Genomic DNA, 20,340 nt, shown 5'->3' on the forward strand with positions numbered 1-20,340 from the left:
CCATGTCGCAGGGTCAAATTAGACTTTGATCTCATACAGCTACACATATAGATGGTGTTCAACCAATACACAAACAGAAATTAACAAACGTTATTTGATATAAAGACTATATGTCCTTGTATTCAACAGTGTATACCTACAATACCTTTTATATTGGTACATGTGTCTCTAATGTAATAAAAGGGCGGACTAACCCTGCGGGTCTGGTCACACTAGAGTGTTTGGGTGTCTGTTTTAACTATCTGAACATTGTTCTCAATCCTTAACAGATTTCGGTACCCAGCTGTCCCTGATACCAAGCGTTCGAACGACATTGTACTAATTACCAGATAGTATCCTATTTTATTTTTAATGTTTTCGGATGAACACTCTAAGATAAAGCCTTCATTACGCCTGATTAGGTTTTCACACCGATCCATCAACCTGTTGATCGATCAGTGACATTTTTCATTGTTTGATTCTTCTTTATGATAGAGTTATCTGACCTTAGTTCTAATAATCGCTGTTAGAGATGTCAGCTTTGAATTAATATATAGTACACGATCATATTCCAAATATAGTCAGTAGATATGTACAACAGAAATTTCAACATTAAATTCAGATTAACATAGCATTTAGTATGCCTCATTAGACATCAGTTGTCTTTGTAATGGCACATACTTTCATTTTTTTCTGATCTTATGATTGTACAGGAATATAAAGGTTAACCTACGATATCAAAGTTATTTGAAAACATTTTTTCTAACATTAAAATCAAAACACAATGCTTATATCTATAATATTTAGTTGTATCTTCACAATACACTTAAAACGATCAATATATTCATATAAGAATTTAGTTTTTTCATTCCAATCATATGTATATTTATTTGATGAATTCGTTTTTGAAGTTAGGAGATAGAAATGTATATAAATAAGTCTAGTGCTTCTTCTTTAGATATATATATCCTTTGCAAGATACAATGTTATGGTTTTTTTTTTTATATAAGTATATGTACTGCATCAGCTACTTAGTAGGACTTTAAATATTTTGATAAGTATTTCAATAATTTTGTTTCGGTATTTCAACTTTTGTAGTTACACTCCCTTTTAACATTAACGTAAAATTGGTAATAAGAACAGATTAGTTCCCGAAAACTACACGCTACCTAAAAGCTTTGAATGAGATAGACTCATGATTTGAATGGTCATGTCTGCAGACAGTGAATCTCATTTTCACAAATAAGCATGGCAGCACCCATCAATACACTAATTCATAACTCAATTTATGAAACAGTAAATCCAAATCATGTTGCTCCGCCAAAACGCGACCATCCGCTCTCAGCTTTCCGTCAAAGAACTTGATCATAATACCGATGTACTGATCAAATATCTAGTTAACGTTACAGGAGCATGTCCTATACAATACATGTGAAATTGTGAAAGCGGAATGCTGCTAGGAGAAAGCCTGACTATTTCCTTGTTGATTGCAGCAACAATCGTATAATTTAGTCATGTTCTCCAAAGGAATGTCAGTATACAAACATTAGATTATATGTATGACAGGGACGATAATACGAATAAGACGTCACTATCTTAAATCGGTGAAGTACTACCTCACCTAGATATTTGTTTCACATTGTACACAGAAATGCTACACGATGGTATCATATTATCAAGGGTTGTTGACAGGGAATTAAACAACAATTAAGCGAAGCTTACAAGGGTCCCAGGTATACACCAAGTGGTAAGATAGCGTTAGATCTTACTTTTCAATACCCTTACCGCCGAGTGTACATTCAGATAACATACATATATATTACATATGTTTTGTATATAGATTTAAATGAACTAAGATTACGTTCCTACCTTTTTGGATTTCTTGCACGTAGTCCACGATGACACAGTTAGAATCAGTAAATACATTGTTAACACACGCAGCCAAATCCCATTAAAGCGAAGGTAAGCCATACTACTGAACGATATGGTGTACTTTGCAGTTAGAATGAAGGAATAAAATAGGAAAATCCCACCGCTCGAGTCATACTGCTAACATATCGTTTTGTGTTTTTACGTTAATATTACCGTTTCGATATGAAGAGTTCACACCTTAATGTCACCCATGATACACAATATTGTTGCTGTCATACCAATCTTATTTTCGTATCCAGGAACATTCATGGCAAAGTCGCATCAACAAGTCTGCTAGTTGTTATTCGTATCCAAATGGTCATTAAGCAAAGGTCGATATGACGTCAGCAAGTATGGGTTTAACAATTCTTACAAATATCATTATTGTTGTATTGAACACTTTTGGAATGGCTTGGATTGAGAAGTCTTATATATCCTGGGAACATCTTCATTCAACGAATTATTCCAGCAAGACACAGATTAGTCGGCATATTATCTCGAGGATAGGACAATCTGTTGCTGATAAAATGTATTTATTGGATGTAGGACATTCAGTCCGCATCAAATTGCTTTCCAATATCTGTTCGTGAATCTAATTTGTCCATTTTTTCTATCTGAAATAATATATTTTCTAAAATCTAATCAGTGCAAGGCGTTTGTTTAATCAGATATCAGACAGCCTGTCGACAGTAGCAGGCCATTAGTGTCGTTATGCTTGTGGTAATCTGAGACTCATTAAACTTTTTCAGTCGATGTCCTAGGACCGATATCGGCGGTAGGTGCCAGTCACATGAACTGTCTCGTTAGCTGTCCGATAACTACACAGGCCCAACATCGCCGGAAGGTGGCTCCGACAAGGACAGGTCCGATTCAACACTTATTATCGGATGGAACATCTTTCCTATACAAAAGAAAAATGCAACATTAACTTGACATTAAATTTGAAATTCAAAACATAGATAAAGCTATAGCACTTTTTATGTATTGTATTTATTTAGTTGTTTCAAGGCAATTGACTTGATTGTCACAATTTCCTTATATATGAAATTTGCTAATCTAATTTAAGCAATAAGCTATTATCACTATAAGCCAATGATTTTATCATTAAAAACCATGTAATTTTACGAGAGCTAAATTGGTGATAAAGAGCCAGATTTTGCTTGTAAAATTGCTTTCTACGAGATTTGTCTCGATTCTATTGTCTTTTTAACCGTGCTAATATGTTACATGTATCTCTAGTTTACCGCCAGAATAGGTGCGAGGCAATTTAACTTTGGTTGTGAGATACTACCAAGTAATGCAATTTCAAAAAGTGTTAGATACTTCACTATCCGAATAGTACCACTCTTAACAATTATTCTTTGTTGTAAAGATTCTAGCATCGAAATTTTCATAATTATCGATTGTATTCTGAGAGTTATTGCAAAATATATTTTGACATTTTAATATTTTGATCGCACTCATCATCATCGATGGAGTCTGTTGAACTTGGTTGACTTCCAGAAGACCATACCGTCGACGTCGTGATAAACGTTGTGTGTGGTATCCATACAACTTATTTACGAATTGCAAAATTATCAGCGATATTCCGAAATCTAATCCTTTAATCACTAACATGATATCAGCTGCAGCCATGTTTTTGTATAAGTTGTAGGTCATGTTTAAGTTGGTGTCCTTAAATGGAAAGTTTATGGAACAAGCAGATAACAATCTGAGCCTAATGTGCCACTTGACTATTTATACGCTCTGTCACAATTAAGCATGGCTAACGCTATCAGATTACTGTTATGTAATAGGAATTAGAGGAAGTGCAAACTACTCGTGACGCTCGCGACATAAGCCACTTTCCACATCAGTCATTCATATTTTATGATTGCCAGTAGTGACCTACAGAGCAACACTCGGCTTACAATATGTCGCGTTAAAGAAATTAACAGGATTTATACCATATCCTAAAGAGCTAGAATTAGCATTTAATGTCATACTCTGTTGTGAATTCAAAGACATAATACGTATCATGTCATTCATACTTAGAGGTTATCATTGGTGACCTCAAACACAACGCGAGTCGTCTATGTTTGTTTCTAGAACAGGAGTTGAATGGAAAAAATATCCAGATCAGGAATCATTGTGTTCAGTCCTGATATCATATGTAATAAATACGAATCCTAGGTTGACATGTCCATTTGCATTAGTAAGAATTGAGATGAAGTGTAGAAGATTAACAAACTATGATCGAAACGAGGAAATAATCACTAAGAATGCTTTCAAGTGTAGCGTTACATGTTTGCAATGGCACTATGACGCAAACAGTTTGAGAGCGGAACTAGCGAAACATATAACATGTGAAGATATGAGTGTTTTTAGTATTGGGCATTATGGATAGAATATTTCAGTGAAGATTTTACTATATAATTTATAATTTGGAGCCGCGATGACAACTGATTCCTACCTGTGCGTCTTATTAAGAATTGTAAGGCAAAGCGGAATTATTGAAATTTAGTATTGTACTCGTATGTATCGTGAATGGGTGAATTTTTTTGTTGTCTTTTAGTTCTATAACAAGATTTGAAATTATGATTGAAAGTGTTGATTATAACTAGGTTCATTCTGAACAAATTTTCAATACAAATTATTTTAAAAGTTAGAAATCAGATGACCAATTTCTTAACAAAACGAAGTTGACAAAACGAACACATGTGAAAGTCAGTTGCACCTATTCAACTTATAACAATAAAAACTTACATATACAACACTGTAGTTGATAACGACATGTCTTCATTAATGGTCCAGCAAATCCTTCAGGTTAGCAAAAGTGTCTTAGCTTTCGGTGAGCATATTTCTCAGCAAATTTCCTTAAAATAATGGCGAATCGGCACCATTCATCTGTCTGCTATGGTGTACAACTGTCGACACTCCGTATGGAAGTCTCGGTCATCGCTCCGTTCCTCTTGGGAATAGGTAGCAGCTTTGAACCCACGATGTAACCAGCCACAATCTCACTTTGGTGCACACTAATACGTAATTACTTCTTTTACCTTGTGAGAGGTAATGTTCAGTAGCAAGTTTAACACCTTTAAGGAGTTTAATGCACTGTATGTTGATTAGACGAAATACCCGGTCTTTCACCATTTGTTGACAATGTATCGATTAATGTTAACACCTTTAGCTGAATGCTCTAGGGGTATCCCTGCCATTCACAAGTGATCAAAATGATTAGTGATCGTTCATAAGTAGCTCCAGAAGTGTATATAATTATACAGCCCTTTGTGAGGTCAGCAGTGGTGGATTCTTCAGCATTTTAATTACTCCGGTCTATACGTGTCGGTCATGATAAGCATATGCAGACATTATAATTCACAAAGTTCAGGTTACAGAATTAGTGGCTTGTCTTGAATTGAGAGGTATGGAGAATGCAACACGTATGACACTAGTAATTAAATGAATCAGGCGTGACGATAAAAAGGCAATCCAGATCTAAATCAAAAGATGTATATATGTCAGATGCGTGTGATGTGATCGAAAGTTGTGTATATCACAACTTCATTGGAAATTTGATCCTTTTGATCCGATTGCACATTACCTGAAATAGAAAAAGAAAAGATAGTTAAACAATCTAAGCATATTTTCGGCTCAAACATGTTATCATTCATATGAAAACAAATTTCCAACATCCTTTTCCACCTGATGAAATAAAATATTTGCATTGCAAAAAAAAAAAAAAAAAAAAAAAAAAAATCCTACGACTAAGAACCCTAAAATGTACTTCGAGGTCTATCATGAAATATCTTTCTGACAAATGAAACACATTAGAGTTAAACATCAAACTGGTTCTTGATCCAGAAACTAGTATTTTCTTTAAGTTTCAAATAATTGGCAAAGCTGTCTTTATGAAACCGATGACAACATGTTTTATAGGAGTCTCGCTAAATCGATTTCAATATTTAAAACATGTCAAAGCAATTACTAAGCGATTCAACAAATATCATTATACTAAGCTACTCTTTACGCTTATTAAAAAGCAGACATTGTAAACTGCTTCAAACCTTGTGAAATTCGCGATTATTTAATTTCCCGGATTTTAGGAAGTCAAAATTGTTTTCGAAAATGTTGACTTCAATTTTGTGCTATAAAATCAACATTTCCTGTAATTCACGAATCCTGGAAATGTAAGGAATGATATATATAAATATTTAGCAAATCGGCGGCAGCAGACAGAATTTCATATGATAAAGCTGGAACTAATCTTGCACGCCTATATATCTATCTACCATTGGTTTGATATCAAATTGTCACAAATATTTTTTATAACTGAATGTAACTTCCATTTGTACTTTACCTTCAGGACATAATTGGTGTAAGTATCAGCTATCGATATTGGACATTTGATTTGTCTAACCTGTAGCCATTGGAACTGTGTGGGGGTGATTGAGACGATACATTAGGGTGATTGACTGTAAAGCTGATTTAATCAATTATGGACTCTACGGGATAAAATGCTCTCAAGGTTTAATAAAATTAACCTATCAATCCTGCAATATAAATGTCTCAACTCATTCAAGTTTACGTAAATAAAGGTAAAAAGTGTCTGTTTACATCATCATGACTAACGAAAATATTTACAATCGTATCGAATAAAGCTTTTAATACTTTAACGCTATTTATTACACTCGGATGTTAATTAATGAATATTCATTTCTGATTGAGTACCTTTCTATACATCCTATCAGTTTACAATCTTAGAGGTAATTAAATATCTTGAACATAATACATGGTAACTTTATTAGAATCATTGAAGTTTAAAAATACAAATTTAAAGAAATTCGATCCACTGGATAAATTTGCCAATGCTCTCAAGTTAAGGAAGTAAACAAATAATATGCACAGTATTTAATACATTTGCATAGCATGCCCGCAATTTCGAGTCTTATCATGGAAAGCATTCCACTATTGAAACAACCTTATTGAAATATTTTAAAAGTACACAATGTTATTCTGTTGACATTTTATGAATCTATCAGACAATATTAACATAACAATTGATGAAGATATTAATAAGTATCAAATATTGCCTCACCCCTTAGAAACGACCACACGAGCAGGGACGCCGATCCAGTAAACATCCAATGTTACCTATTACGTTAAAGTCTACAACATCACAGATGTCTTCCCTAACAGTGCTAACTAGTTGTTCTATCTCATAACACCGCCTATATAGAGAATAGGAAATGTTTGGAGGTCACAGTGAGGCCTGGCGCTATCGGTCAGACCGTCATACTATAGAGACCATACACACTATAACTGGCTAAGAGACATACCACGCTGTAACGTAACCGTGCATATGAACGCTGCACTTTCCTTTGGATAACTATATACATCCGTTTGGTATCTCCGATAGCAGCAAAACGTTGGCTGTTGCTGTTTTAGCGGCGAATGCCAAAAGTTTCGATGTTACTGTATAATGGTAAGATTACGGCTTTGTAATTTCCCAGGTGTTGTCTGGCGATACCTAAATACAACGTGCATGCCTCCAAACAATGCCCTCTTGATATTGTAATAAATGGGATCATGCATTGGCTTTGTCGATGCATGTTACGTATTTTGGCAACCTTTATTTATTAAGATGAAAAGATAAAAACAAATACAGCGTGTTAACCTAGTTAAATGGGGTATAAACGGCACAATTATAACCGAATAAAGAACCAAGAATCAGTGTGTAATTATGAAGATTATTTGTTTCACTTTGTGAATTTCGATTTAGTTCATGGTATGTTTAGTAACACATCGAACTAATTCGGCATGCGAGTTATCGGGACTATAGGACATTTTCACTGCTCGGCCACTGGTGCACAGAAAAAGAAACCATTGGTTTGTGGTACGGATGCATTCGCTACTATTAATTATTTCTCAAAATTATAACAAAATTACATCTCGTGACCGATGAAGCTTCTCAGTTTGTTTGAATTAACAATCGTGATTAATTTCAACATATTGAAATCGAATACACAAGCGTTGAAAGAAAAATAACTGCTAATTTATACCTCCGCGGCAGTGTTGTTAGGTTTCTTAATCAAATGATATTCGTGTATTTCGATTTTTATGTACTTTCCCTTAACCATCGTGAACTTAAGTTATATCGTCATCCCTTCTCCACTGAATGTAAGGTATTCGTATGCATTCGTTCTATATTGTGTATTCAATTCCGTGAAATTGGTGATTTAAGTGTCATTTTTCATGTAATAATTATTTTTTATTTAGATTTGCCATTCTTGTAAATCAAACATGCAGTCAAACGCAAATGCGGAGATACACGTGGATTACATTTTGCACAATTTGCAAGAGGAATATAAAGCTGTCATTCAACAAAGTAGTATGTCGTGACCCTTCAACTACTGAACCATTGTGTTACTTTCTATCCATCTACTATCCAAATAATACATGTTACGAATGTCTACTTAATGTACGGCATGCATGGTCCATCTCACCTAAACAACAATGAAAAATACTGTCAAACCTATCTATTAAGACCACCCAAAAACACATGAAAATTGTCTTTATAACTAACTGGGCTTTATAAAAAGTACAAACTTTGTTAAAATATGTTTGAGACCAACAAAGTAGTGGATTTAACTAGGTGGCCTTTATACAGAGGTGTTCCTGTATAAAGGTATCATCATTGTTCCCCTAATTGGTAGTTATATCGACTGTTGATGTAATCATTTGCCAAGGTCATTTTCCCCATCTTGTTTATTAACCGAAAATATATTTTATGGGAGTGTCTAATTTAGACATACATTAAAGGAAAACAAAATATTATATAATTCCCATCAGTCATTATGGGGTGCTAAGTTACATTCTCATGAAAGCTTGTAACACGGGCCACTGACCACGGTCATTAAAGCCTCACCCTGAAACAGATCTGATTTCGTGATATCGCAGATTCTAAAAGCCAACATTTGCTCACGGAATAATTTGATAATTGTCTTAACCTTTGTATAAGTGTCCTGATAGAATATCAGGGCTCACGGAGCATGTTTGATACAATTTTGGAAATGTTTGTGATAAGAATGGCTTGAAAGGTAACTCCTTATCTGAGCAGCACGTGTAAACGAAAAACGTCCATATAGTTATAAATAACGATAACAACATCCTATCGGCCTTGTATGCCACCGCTTCCCATAACGACTTGTTCGATAGCAGCAATTACGTTCAATAATACCACAGACCGACTATCTATTCGGGGAACCGCTTCATGGCATCCACTGCGTAAAGTCTGTTGTAATTACATAATCTTAGGCACCCCGACAAACGATTAAGATGGTCGCGTATTCACGTAAAAAGAAGTATTATCTTTTGTAGATAAATCCTAACGTGATGATTAAATAATTAACTGGTCGCATAGCTTGTATTAAAAACTAGAAACATGCGATCAAAGAGTTGATAGACACTCGAGTCAGCGTATGTTTCTTGAGCAGGAAACAGATGGATTTGTTTATACTTTTTCCTTCAATGTTATGACATGTTTTATAAATAATTTACGACAGAATAGATGGAAGGTACCAATCCCCTAAGACGATTTCAAGTAGTTGAAGATAACGAACAATAAGTTTAAAAAAGAAATAAAGAACTAAGAGATATGGTGTGTGTATTTTGCATCAATTTAGTGCGATATATCAGTAAACTAAAGGAAACAATGAACATGTTTTTATTTCCAATGTACCGGATTAACTTCTCTTGATAGACAGGGTCATTTCAGGATCTCTGTCAAGGAGGTACGGAGTGAGAGACGCAAAGCAGAACTAAAACATTAAAACACGAGAATAAAATGACCTAGAAAAGGCCAAAACTTTAACTACAGATAGAGTAAATAACATTAGACAGATACAAGTTTACACGAATACATTGTGTATACTCTTATTCAATTTTGGTTTTATCAGAGAAAATCTTATATCTATAAACATGTACAAAAAAACCTCAAATGCCCTGAAAAACGGCAAGAGCCGTGAAATCGCTTGGAAGAAACTATTTATTGTTTTTTTTAAATATTTGTTAACCATTACAAGGACATGCTGCAATTTTACTTATACATATATATATATATATTGGTAAAGTATAGTTGGTTAATTGTTCTTAGCAACATATAAGATGTACCTTAGCTATTGTTAGCCGTTATTATAGGTTAACATAAGTGGGTACGACATTTGTTTATATTTCAAAAAATCTTGTTCAATGCGATGGATACTTATTGCTGCTAATATAAAGCAATATTAACCTAAAGGTAAGACATAAGAAATGGCCTTCTCCTGTCTGCAATTTGCTATTGAGTGTACACTACAATGTGGGAGGCGGGGGTATATTCGTGTCTCATTAGGGTTGTAGAGCTCCTGAGCTACTGCCGAATATACCGAAATGTCACATTATACTGAAAACAAATAAACCAATCGACCCACTTCCTTTATGCTGAGTGAGTTGAAGAGGCGCAGAAACTTCCATCATCATAGAAATCATACGTGTCTTGGTCAGTGGACACAACACAACTCAGAGCGTTTCACAATTAGTTGAACTCTTAAATTAAGACAGTAGTAAACCAGTGTCAGAGGAGATATTAAGAAAAATTCGAAATTGCGATAGATAAAAAAATTCAAAAAGAGAAATTAATTAAATATCGTTCTTTGCTCTTGGTTGCTCTCAAATCAATTCTACAGGAGTCTTCCATCTGGTGGATTATTCGGTTTAGTTATTATTTTTGAAAATACCATTTAGCCGTGATTATCGACTTCGTTTGATTGGACTTGTTAAAAATCTCTTTTAATGGTGGTTTGTCATTCAAGTAATTAAAGGCAAATTGATTTTCAAATATATTTTGATAACTTTCCTTTGCATGATATGAAATTAAACACGTTTTAGGTATTATATTTTTATTCAAATAATGAGTTTAAGTTGAAATTAGCCTATACATTTGATGTCAATTTAATATAATTTGGATTATTCTTAATTTCTGCGCTATGCATGGTGATTTTAAAACATGAATGATGCAGCGACCTCAGAAATATAACCGACATTCAAAAAACTAACCCATTAGACGAATATTGGTGATGCAATGATATTTTGCATTTTAATGTTAATTTCACTGAAAGCGATTCACAGCGGTTATTTATTATCTATTAGTTTAGAAATGAAACCAAAAATAACAATAATATTACCATTTGAAAGGAAGTTGACATACCAGATTCTCTAGAAATTTAAAAATTTGTATTACCAAGAAAAGGTTATGAATTTGTGTTTGTTATTATCAATTCCGTTACAATGTGAAGGTCATCTACCTTGCTGTTAGGGTAATGGGAGCTCATCCGTGGCTTGATGTTGAATTGGGATAATTTTCAGCAGATTTCAATGTGACATTTTCCACACGGCAGAAATTAAAGGTATTTAAAGTCATGCGAATGTTTTCAAAATAATGGATTTTCTGTCATAAATGGCAGTGATGCAAAGATGGAACATCCGTTAGAAAATTCTAGCATAGCAGGCATAGTGTGATCGTAACGAATTGTAATATGGCTATAACTATTAAATTCATTAGAAATTTCTATTTCTTTACCAGTTTCGAAATCAAAATATGCTGCTAAAACAACAGTTCCAACCATATTTGTCTTAATCTTGGCGTCATATGATTGTTTACTGACGTCACGTCATTACTGATATCATGACGTCACCATGAATTTCCTGTCAGAAATAACAAAAAATAAAGTCACTGGAAGACAGGCGGGTTACATCACAATGATAAACTTTGCAGTGCAGTTGAAGCGTCATCTATAGTGTATTTATAGTTAATTCCCAAACTCATTCGACCATTTACGAGTTCAGGTTCGTACAAAACGTACTAATACATTACATTCTGTTTATTGTTTTGTCTTGAAACCATTCCAAAGTACAAAGAAAAACCTATCTCTCCTCCACTTCATTCTCAATCTGTTTACCATTTCGTGTCATTCAGGCAAACCATTGTTGACTTTGACATGAAGTCGTTCCGGTAAATTATATAATATGTCGTTAGTTTGTTATATGATTATGTGTACAAAATAAAGGTCCTATATATAACTAAAAATAGCATGAAACTAGCTGACATAATTTCTTAAATTCAATATTTCAAAGGAAAAATTAATAATAACGTGATTATAATGAAGTGTAAGTTCTCTATTATACTTATTCATTACTTACCGATTGTGAATGTTTAATTTTATGCGAAGTTTAAATTATGAATGAATTACACATCTACATGCATGTTATGCAATAAAAATGAAACCCTAGGGGATAATATGCTAATTCGATCCCGTATTATATAGGCTTGTTCCTATTTCTATGACTATTTTGACAGATGACAACAGCTGTGTAGACCAAATATTCCACCAAAATTGTATTTTTATTTTCTTATATGGGTAATTCAGAATCACTAAGTAACTTTCATTTACTTCTCAATTTTCATTAAAGATTACAGCCCGGAGTCTACCATTGATTTGTCGCTTACTTGCCTTTTTTCGTTTTATATTATGGAGTCTATTATTCCTAAGAATGATGATGAATTCATACTTTGTCCTTGTTTTATAGCATTTAAATCTGGATTACTATTATTACTTCTTTGTTTAGATGCATTTTTTCGTCTTTTATTTGCAGAAGGAAATATCTTTTTCCTTTGTGGAAAGGCTATCAGAAACAACATTTTTATAATTCAATTATAGTTTGTTTTAGTTTATTTTTTAACATATTTCTCGCATAACTTAACAGTGCTTAAGCAGACCAAATCTTACGCTACGAAAATCTATACGGAGAAATATTAATTACGCGATGGTACTTATGGGAAAGCGGATTCATTAGAGAAATGTCAGTAAAATTACTGAGACATGACCGAGATGATGCAAGGTTGGGTGGACACATAACATAACATCGGAAGCTACCTTCCTGGTGTACATCATATACGTATTATTAGAGGGGTTGTGGCCTCTGTATGTCATATTATCATCACCTCCCAGCAGGCCTGTCACAGACCGCCTTAGTGATGATGGGAATAGCGATTTATATTAGAACATTACAAACATCATACAAATGATATCACCTCGTGTAACCTGTATCGTTCGCACAGCAGGCGAAAGGTGGTAGGTGAAGCAGATACATTTTCCTATGGAGTGTTGTTTTTATTTCTGTTTAAGTATCGACTTTATTTGCTTAATATTGTTTTCGTTTGTCACCGATCTTTGTTGTTAGATATAGAATCTAATTGGTTGTCTGTTGTGCAGTATATTTTATGACTTACGGCTTGTTTTTGTGGCTGTTATGCATATCATTATACGTGTAAAGGTTGTTAATAACTTAGTAAACAAGATAATGAAGGGTGGCATTTAGTAAAACATACGTGGCCTTTATCTGGCGAACTGTTTTCAAATACAGGTGTATCTACAACGTGTATCTGATTATGTCATCTAAAGGAAATATAAGATGCTGGGGTTCAACGATTTGAAACATTAAGTAGCTGTGGCACACGACTACATGTTATCAAAAGGAGGTGATAAACTAAACATTAAGCATTAATAAATTGTACTGCAATCGTCGAGATACGATATATCTACACAAGTTACTTACAAATGTCATAACTACCTACCTACACCATCCGTTATATCATGTGTTTAACCATGCCGTACATCGCAAGATTTGGGCGATTTTATTCCAATCAATGTGTTAACATACAAACATTATATTTGCGTCTTTATAACATTACAAGAACAATCAAGTAAAGCGATTTCCCATATATTGTAACCATGTAGCAATGTACTGCAACAGGCAGAAGTGTTGTTGGTATAATCATATGGTCATGCCATTCAATGCTGGATAAAGCCGATGTGTCCATGTGTTGTCTTTGTTATAATGGTCATTGACTTTAAGGCTGGGTAAAACCAATGTCTCAGAACATAGTGGTATAACGTGTTATCAATGTCTTCAGCCATCGCATAATGGTTTGCATACATAAAGAGCAATTTCTTCTGCAAATTCTGGTAAAGCTACATTTGGAAAATGACATTCCAAGAGGTTCGTGAACAGTGGTCATCGAAGCAGATTTTTGCAGCGTCAACCACGCAAGAATCATTCAAAACGTGTTCTTATCAATGTTCTTTTTTTCCCATGAAAAACCTTTTAAAGATTTAAAATTTCTGTAATATTCCTGTGTAATCTTGGAAACACTGTAAAATATATTTTCAGAACACTCTATTCGATTTTTGTTTTTATCAACTGTTAAAATGAAATAGAATTGAAAAACAAACACTGTTTTCTTGGATTTTACGTAAGCGTCATTGTATTCGGATGCTTAAACCTGTCTGTGGATCACAGTATACAACTTTAGGATTAAGGCTATAGAGACCCACATACCATCTGTGGCAGAAGACGCTTCGACCTTATAATCTATCGGCTAATTTCGCATCTGCGATGAATCTGGAACAAACAATCCGGGATATTGGTTACGTTTTCTGATTACAAACGACCAGAATCAGCGCAAGGCTACATAGTAAGTGTCACATTATGACATAATTTACGTATCTAGGTTTCGACGCGTTAATAAAGCAAGTCATCGAGTTTATATTTATAGAGCAAATAGTACCGTCTCGGATTCACTTCCACCACAGGCGAAAGTTTAAGGTAAAATCGAGGCCAAGGTCAGACGGTTAGAAGGAAATACTTAAGGTTCTTCAAGTATTAAAGGTTTATATTTCAAAATGTTATTTCTGTTCTCAAGCTGTAAAACTCGTAATACGCCGTCCAGACATATTATAATCTTGGGCAGTATACACAAATGGCTTGATTTTAAAACATATTTTCGTTTTGATCTGGTTTGTATTAATCAAAAATCGACTGTATTGATAACAAATATTTCACTCGAAATTCGTATGGTTTAAAAAGAAAGTGAATGTGCGTCTATTACAAAGACAACATACAGATACATAGCAAACATATGAAAAGCTATTATAAAAAATCTGCGATCCGGAAGTGTTCTGTATGGAAAACGGACATTCAATATTATATATCTAGAAGGTCTATCAAACGTAATTAGTATTGTTATCCAGTCTTCAAAGCCTTTTTTACACACTAAAGTAGCAGAAATCTTCTCTATTTATCCTATTTTAGAAACTCATCCCAACCGATTGCATTATACTGGCATTCCATGGCAGTCGTCAATACCAAACATCATCTCGAATGCTTAGCGCCAATTCATAGAATATATCACTTCCTGCTGATAGACATTGGGAAGTAAACTACCTCAGTCAGTGGGGCGTTTTCAAGGGAGACAATAAGGAGAAGACGTCTCAAGATGTAAGATTCAAATTCAGACGCCTTTAAATGATCTGGGAATATCTGATACAAATGTAAAGAAGAGTATGTTTGTATTACCTTTTTATTGCCATAGTACCCCCCCCCCTATTTTTTCATTTGCATTGGAAATAAACATATGTGTAATTAACAAATAACGACTAGTCATTATTTCATAATTACATTTAACATCTTGGCATCTTAGATTATCGTTATTGACTAAAACAGATACGAATGTCCTACATTAAAACATGAAGCTAACAGAAGTTAACGATGCATGTTATCACGAATATCACGTACAACAACCTACTTTTCGATGAATTCTAATGGCAAAATTAGCTACAAAAATAAAGCGGTAAAATGAATTCTGTTTGTTCAACGTACAATCTGACGTCAAGTTATTTTACATACATGTATTATGATGACGTGAAAAATACACACCAATGAAACTCACTATCGGTCATATTACAATAGTGACATATAAAAAATATTATATGGGCGGATGAGCTAAATATATATATATATATATACAAAACAGCTTACCCCTGTGATATCATGTATCACCTAACAGTTGTGATTACGAGACAAACATATCCATTAAGAGTCCATGCGGTCTTCCTTGTCCACAATAGACCTGTTTGTAAGTCCCCGATATTATTACGTATAGAAATGAAGCGTCGTACAACAGTGTTCTCTAGAGGAAGTGAATCTAAGTGGGTCTGTAATAGCTCGACAACACCGGACGGGCAAGTTAGTGGGGGATACGATCATACATGTATATTAACTTCTATTAGACCAATTACATATCAACTCGCCACCTCTGCGTCTTTATGTGTAATCAACAGGTCAAATTATCATAGATGTCTCCGAAATGTTGAAGACGCTATTGTTAGCAATCTTCCCTTTTATGATGAAATTGATATATTTGTTGACATAAACACTGACATTTAATGAATACTCATTTTTCAACTGCACAAACAAAGCTGGTTTCAGATGTGCAAGTCTTGGATATAACATAAACAACCTATAGCAAAAGTCAAAAATGTCTACTTACACATATTAGCGATGACATCTATACCGTAAATATTGTCTAGGTCACAATGGAATTAAGGTAACTAGACTGGAATAGCATATGGTAGATACATGTAGAACTCATGATTCAATGACGGCTAAGACAATAAGACACACTAGACACATTTGTGATCGGATCAATATTAATATGTCATTGTACCACATGATGTGTATTTCAACTAGGATCACTATCACGCAATTGCTTAAAAATTCTTCCATTTGCTGTCATAACGATTTGTTCAAATATTGCATCATTCCAAATGTTTGAAGTATTACGGTATAGTGGTTACATTTTGTGGAAGATATTTTTTCGATATATTCGAAATTTCCATTAAAACTCGCGAATTCCAAATGCCAACTAAATAAATATAAGAACAAAGGTATCCTGTAAATATATAAATAAAATAGTAGAGACCGCTGTACCGCAAAATGAAACCTCCGCGAATATGGCCTTTACAGGAAACCGCAATATATTGACCTAGCGAATTTGTATAATCACGAATAAAGATGTGATTAATATCATACATCACTTTCTTCAAACAGCAATATTTTAAAACAATTTACTTAACACCATCACTCCTTATACGCGTGGATTTCGATGACATGCCCATGCCATCTAGGAACAAATAACATCTAGAAACAGATTAAACATAAACCGACCTTTAGTCATGTTAATTGTAATCATCATATACAAACGTGGAACTCTAGGATAAACTTCACCCCATTTTAAAGTAACTAAAAAAAAAGATAAAAGTAAAATCCACTATTATGCGGAAAATTAACTCAGCTTTATATGTGTTATCTTAAAGAATACTTCACGTTAATTTAATCATATTTGACCTCTAAATAAATCAAGATTACCCATACGAACAGCTGTTTGAAATAAGAAGTTTGAAGTATAATGAAGCGTGAAAATACACCGAACAGTTGATGTTGTACTGTTAAAATTAAACGCTGTCAACAGTTAACATTCATTTAGGTGCAAAATGCAAATCATAGTAGTGTATTACATAAAATTCGTTAAATATTATATGCATGCGTATATCTGCGTTTACTTTAAGTCACTTAAAACATCCGTCGAACGACAGGTTGTAGATTTAAGAAAGAAACATGTGTGTGTCATTTCGCAAACAGTTTTATCAAGTGACACTAATTGTATGCCATGCATTCTTACCATTGCTCAGTTAATGGTCTGTACGAAGTAGCCGAAAAAACGTCATAATCTAGAGTTTTAATGGTGACGATAGAGCAGCAAGTTGGGGATACATTTTCTTAACAAATCAACTCTTCTTAAAGATGTGTAAATCCTGGTATTAATTGAGAGGCTTTCAAAACAGAAAGAATTTACGTTAAAGTATAACAAGTTATCAATTAAAACTTCGAAAAGACAGGGAATTCGGGTAAATTATAGAATTGTATTGATACGCTTAACAGGTGTTAGGAAAGCAATGTTAACAATGTTAAGGTTTGTTTTATGATGGTGATAATTTTAGTTACGTTTAACGAATCATTTCGGTGTTTGACAATGTTCTTTGTAAGAAAGTAAATATATCTAATCGATGTAGAATTATTGAGTTTGTTTGTTTGAGTCTTACGGCCCATCGACAAATAAGGTCACGTGCATTTTTAGAATGATTGAATAACATTCTCTTTGTGAATCAGAATCATACACATTATTTATAACTTATCCATATGTAGACGTCATTTATGATATTTAACTGTTTGTAGAGATTGGTAACACAATAACCTTCCATTGACCAGTCATACCATTCAATATGGGCCTATGAGCACCATCCATATCTTAGACTCGTCGTGCATTTCAATAATGTTTCAGTATTGTAATAAAACAAAAGCATTTCATTTCTTTTTTGTAAGTTTTGCACTGCTCAGTTATGCATACAGTATTATATCTTACATGCATACACTGACTTCTGTGTTCAGCTATAGCTTGTCATTAGAAATGCATTATTACTTTCCAACAAACATTTTTGTTCGGCAATATGTGTATTTATGAATCCGGATGAAGAGTTTGTGATGTAGAGAACATGTTGTACTGCAATTAACTAATATATATATTATCCGTGTATCAAACGAAGATACCTGTCTATCCATGTAAGGGTGTGCTTCTCAACAGACATGGCTGACTCCGTGGTGGATAATGCTCATCACCACATTCACATACTTTTATTTTGACACCGCAATATAAAACGGTACTGCTGGTTCTTTGGTATTTAGACCTAATTCTCTATATGCATAATTCTTTTATTCCTTTGTTAACTGTAATAGGTAGGTGATAATAAGTATCTTAATTGTCGTTATACATTACCTACTGGGTATCATTTCTTCTTTAGATGAAAAATCATGAATTTATGAAAGCAGATCGACAGCAAACATAACCCCATATTAATAGCTTAGTATTTAAAACGCGACACGAAGTTTAACCATTCATAATTACAATATATTGCTCTTTAGAATATGTCGTGATACCAGACGAAGAAATCGATGAAATGAAAATTTAAAGAAGGGTGTCATGTCAAGTGAAAATAACACATGGCTGGTCCTGAACAAACACTTACACAAACAATTCATAATAAAACAGTTGATGGCTATTACTCAAATCGTTTAAACATTGATTGGAAAAGGAGAATAAAGAGACTCACAAGTATTATCTTTATAGCTTTAATACTAAAGCTCGCCATCTATCGGTCTTAATGACCAGCATGAGAATTCAGTGAGATGATGTCATATTTTGTGATTAAACATGTAATTTTCATAAACATTATATTTCGTAGTTATTTAATACATGCTTAAAGGCTGTAGTATATTAAGCAAATTAGTTTGTTAATGAAACTTGAACATGTCGAATTCCCTATAGGGTAAGTGTTCTATGTATATATCTCTCATATAGCAAAAAATAGCTAAACTAAGACCATTGAACTTACCTTGGACTTAACAATCCAAGTCGAGCACCATTGTTTTAACATCATCATTATTATGCATGGTTAGCCGCGATGTCAACAATTCCTTTGAAGATGGTTATTGAAATCAGCCATGTAATCGATGGTCGGTCAACTGTAGTAAAGTCCACTTACCACGACATCAACAGGCGTTAAGATGACATAAAACTACCAAAGGAATCCGTATTTATCAAGTGCTTGACAAGTAGTCAATATATGGAAAGTACTCTGTTCTTTGATATAGATTACACACATATAGACTAAATTACCCCTGCACATGTAAGGAATCTTTTGTTACGATTAGTGTATTTAAACTCATGCAAAATAAGCAAATATAACTATTCATATACGTGTTTACAAGTTTTTGCTAAGAATTTGATTATTAAACGAAGGAGTGTGAATGTTTTAAACCGTACCTCCTCTTTATTACGACAGCCCTTACAGTCACATATAACATAAAAACGAACTCCTTATCTAAAAAGCATTCAGATACATATGGATAGTGTATATCTTTAACGTAATCGATTTTATCGATACTTTCTTTATTATTACTTATTCATTTATTTATTACATTTATTTTCTAGTAGTTATTTCTTTTGCTACAGTTATAATTGAGAGTTGACATTTATATTACTAGATCAAACTAGTCCTATTTGACTCAAGACGAAAAATTCCTGTATGAAATAACACATATCGATGGGTTGCTTAAAACACAAAACGTATTTTGTATTTACACAATAAACGATTAATCTTTTACAAAGACCAGATGTTTTCAGTAAAGGAATCAAGAATTATCAGATTTACTGGATAAATATTACAAAAACCATGGAAGAAATTAATGTTTAATTTCCTACTTTTGTTAAGGGAATGTAGGCAAGCGAATTTTGTGGATATAAAAACATATACACGAACATTAAAAAATGTGTTTCATAAAAGTATCTTTACTTAATTAACATCGTAGTATTATCGCAAGGACAATTTTAGAACATATCATAGTTGTCAGTGACAGTATTACTCCGTTACTGCAGCAAGAAAATTACAGAAGACCAAAAATACAGCATCAAACTTG

The 20,340-nt window shown here is 33.6% G+C and overlaps 1 protein-coding gene across 5 annotated transcripts in view; it reads right to left on the reverse strand.

The window, feature by feature from the left end:
* Window positions 1-19,425, reverse strand: part of LOC138314519 (parathyroid hormone/parathyroid hormone-related peptide receptor-like) — an 84,819-nt gene extending 65,394 nt beyond the window's left edge. The window contains exons 1-3 of one of the 5 annotated variants that reach the window (XM_069254892.1): window positions 15,787-16,021; window positions 4,636-5,473; window positions 1,849-2,791 (exon numbers count right to left, since the gene is read on the reverse strand). In XM_069254892.1, coding sequence (XP_069110993.1) covers window positions 1,849-1,950 — 102 coding nt within the window. In that variant the 5' untranslated portion in view covers window positions 1,951-2,791; window positions 4,636-5,473; window positions 15,787-16,021. Of the gene's footprint in view, window positions 1-1,848; window positions 2,792-4,635; window positions 5,474-6,967; window positions 7,246-15,786; window positions 16,035-19,256 lie in introns of those variants that run through there. The other 4 variants (XM_069254894.1, XM_069254891.1, XM_069254893.1 and 1 more) reach the window with 4 other exon arrangements.
* Window positions 19,426-20,340: the final 915 nt, after the last annotated feature.

The sequence above is a fragment of the Argopecten irradians genome, chromosome 2, assembly GCF_041381155.1.
Source record: "Argopecten irradians isolate NY chromosome 2, Ai_NY, whole genome shotgun sequence".
Taxonomy (NCBI): Eukaryota; Metazoa; Mollusca; class Bivalvia; order Pectinida; family Pectinidae; genus Argopecten; species Argopecten irradians.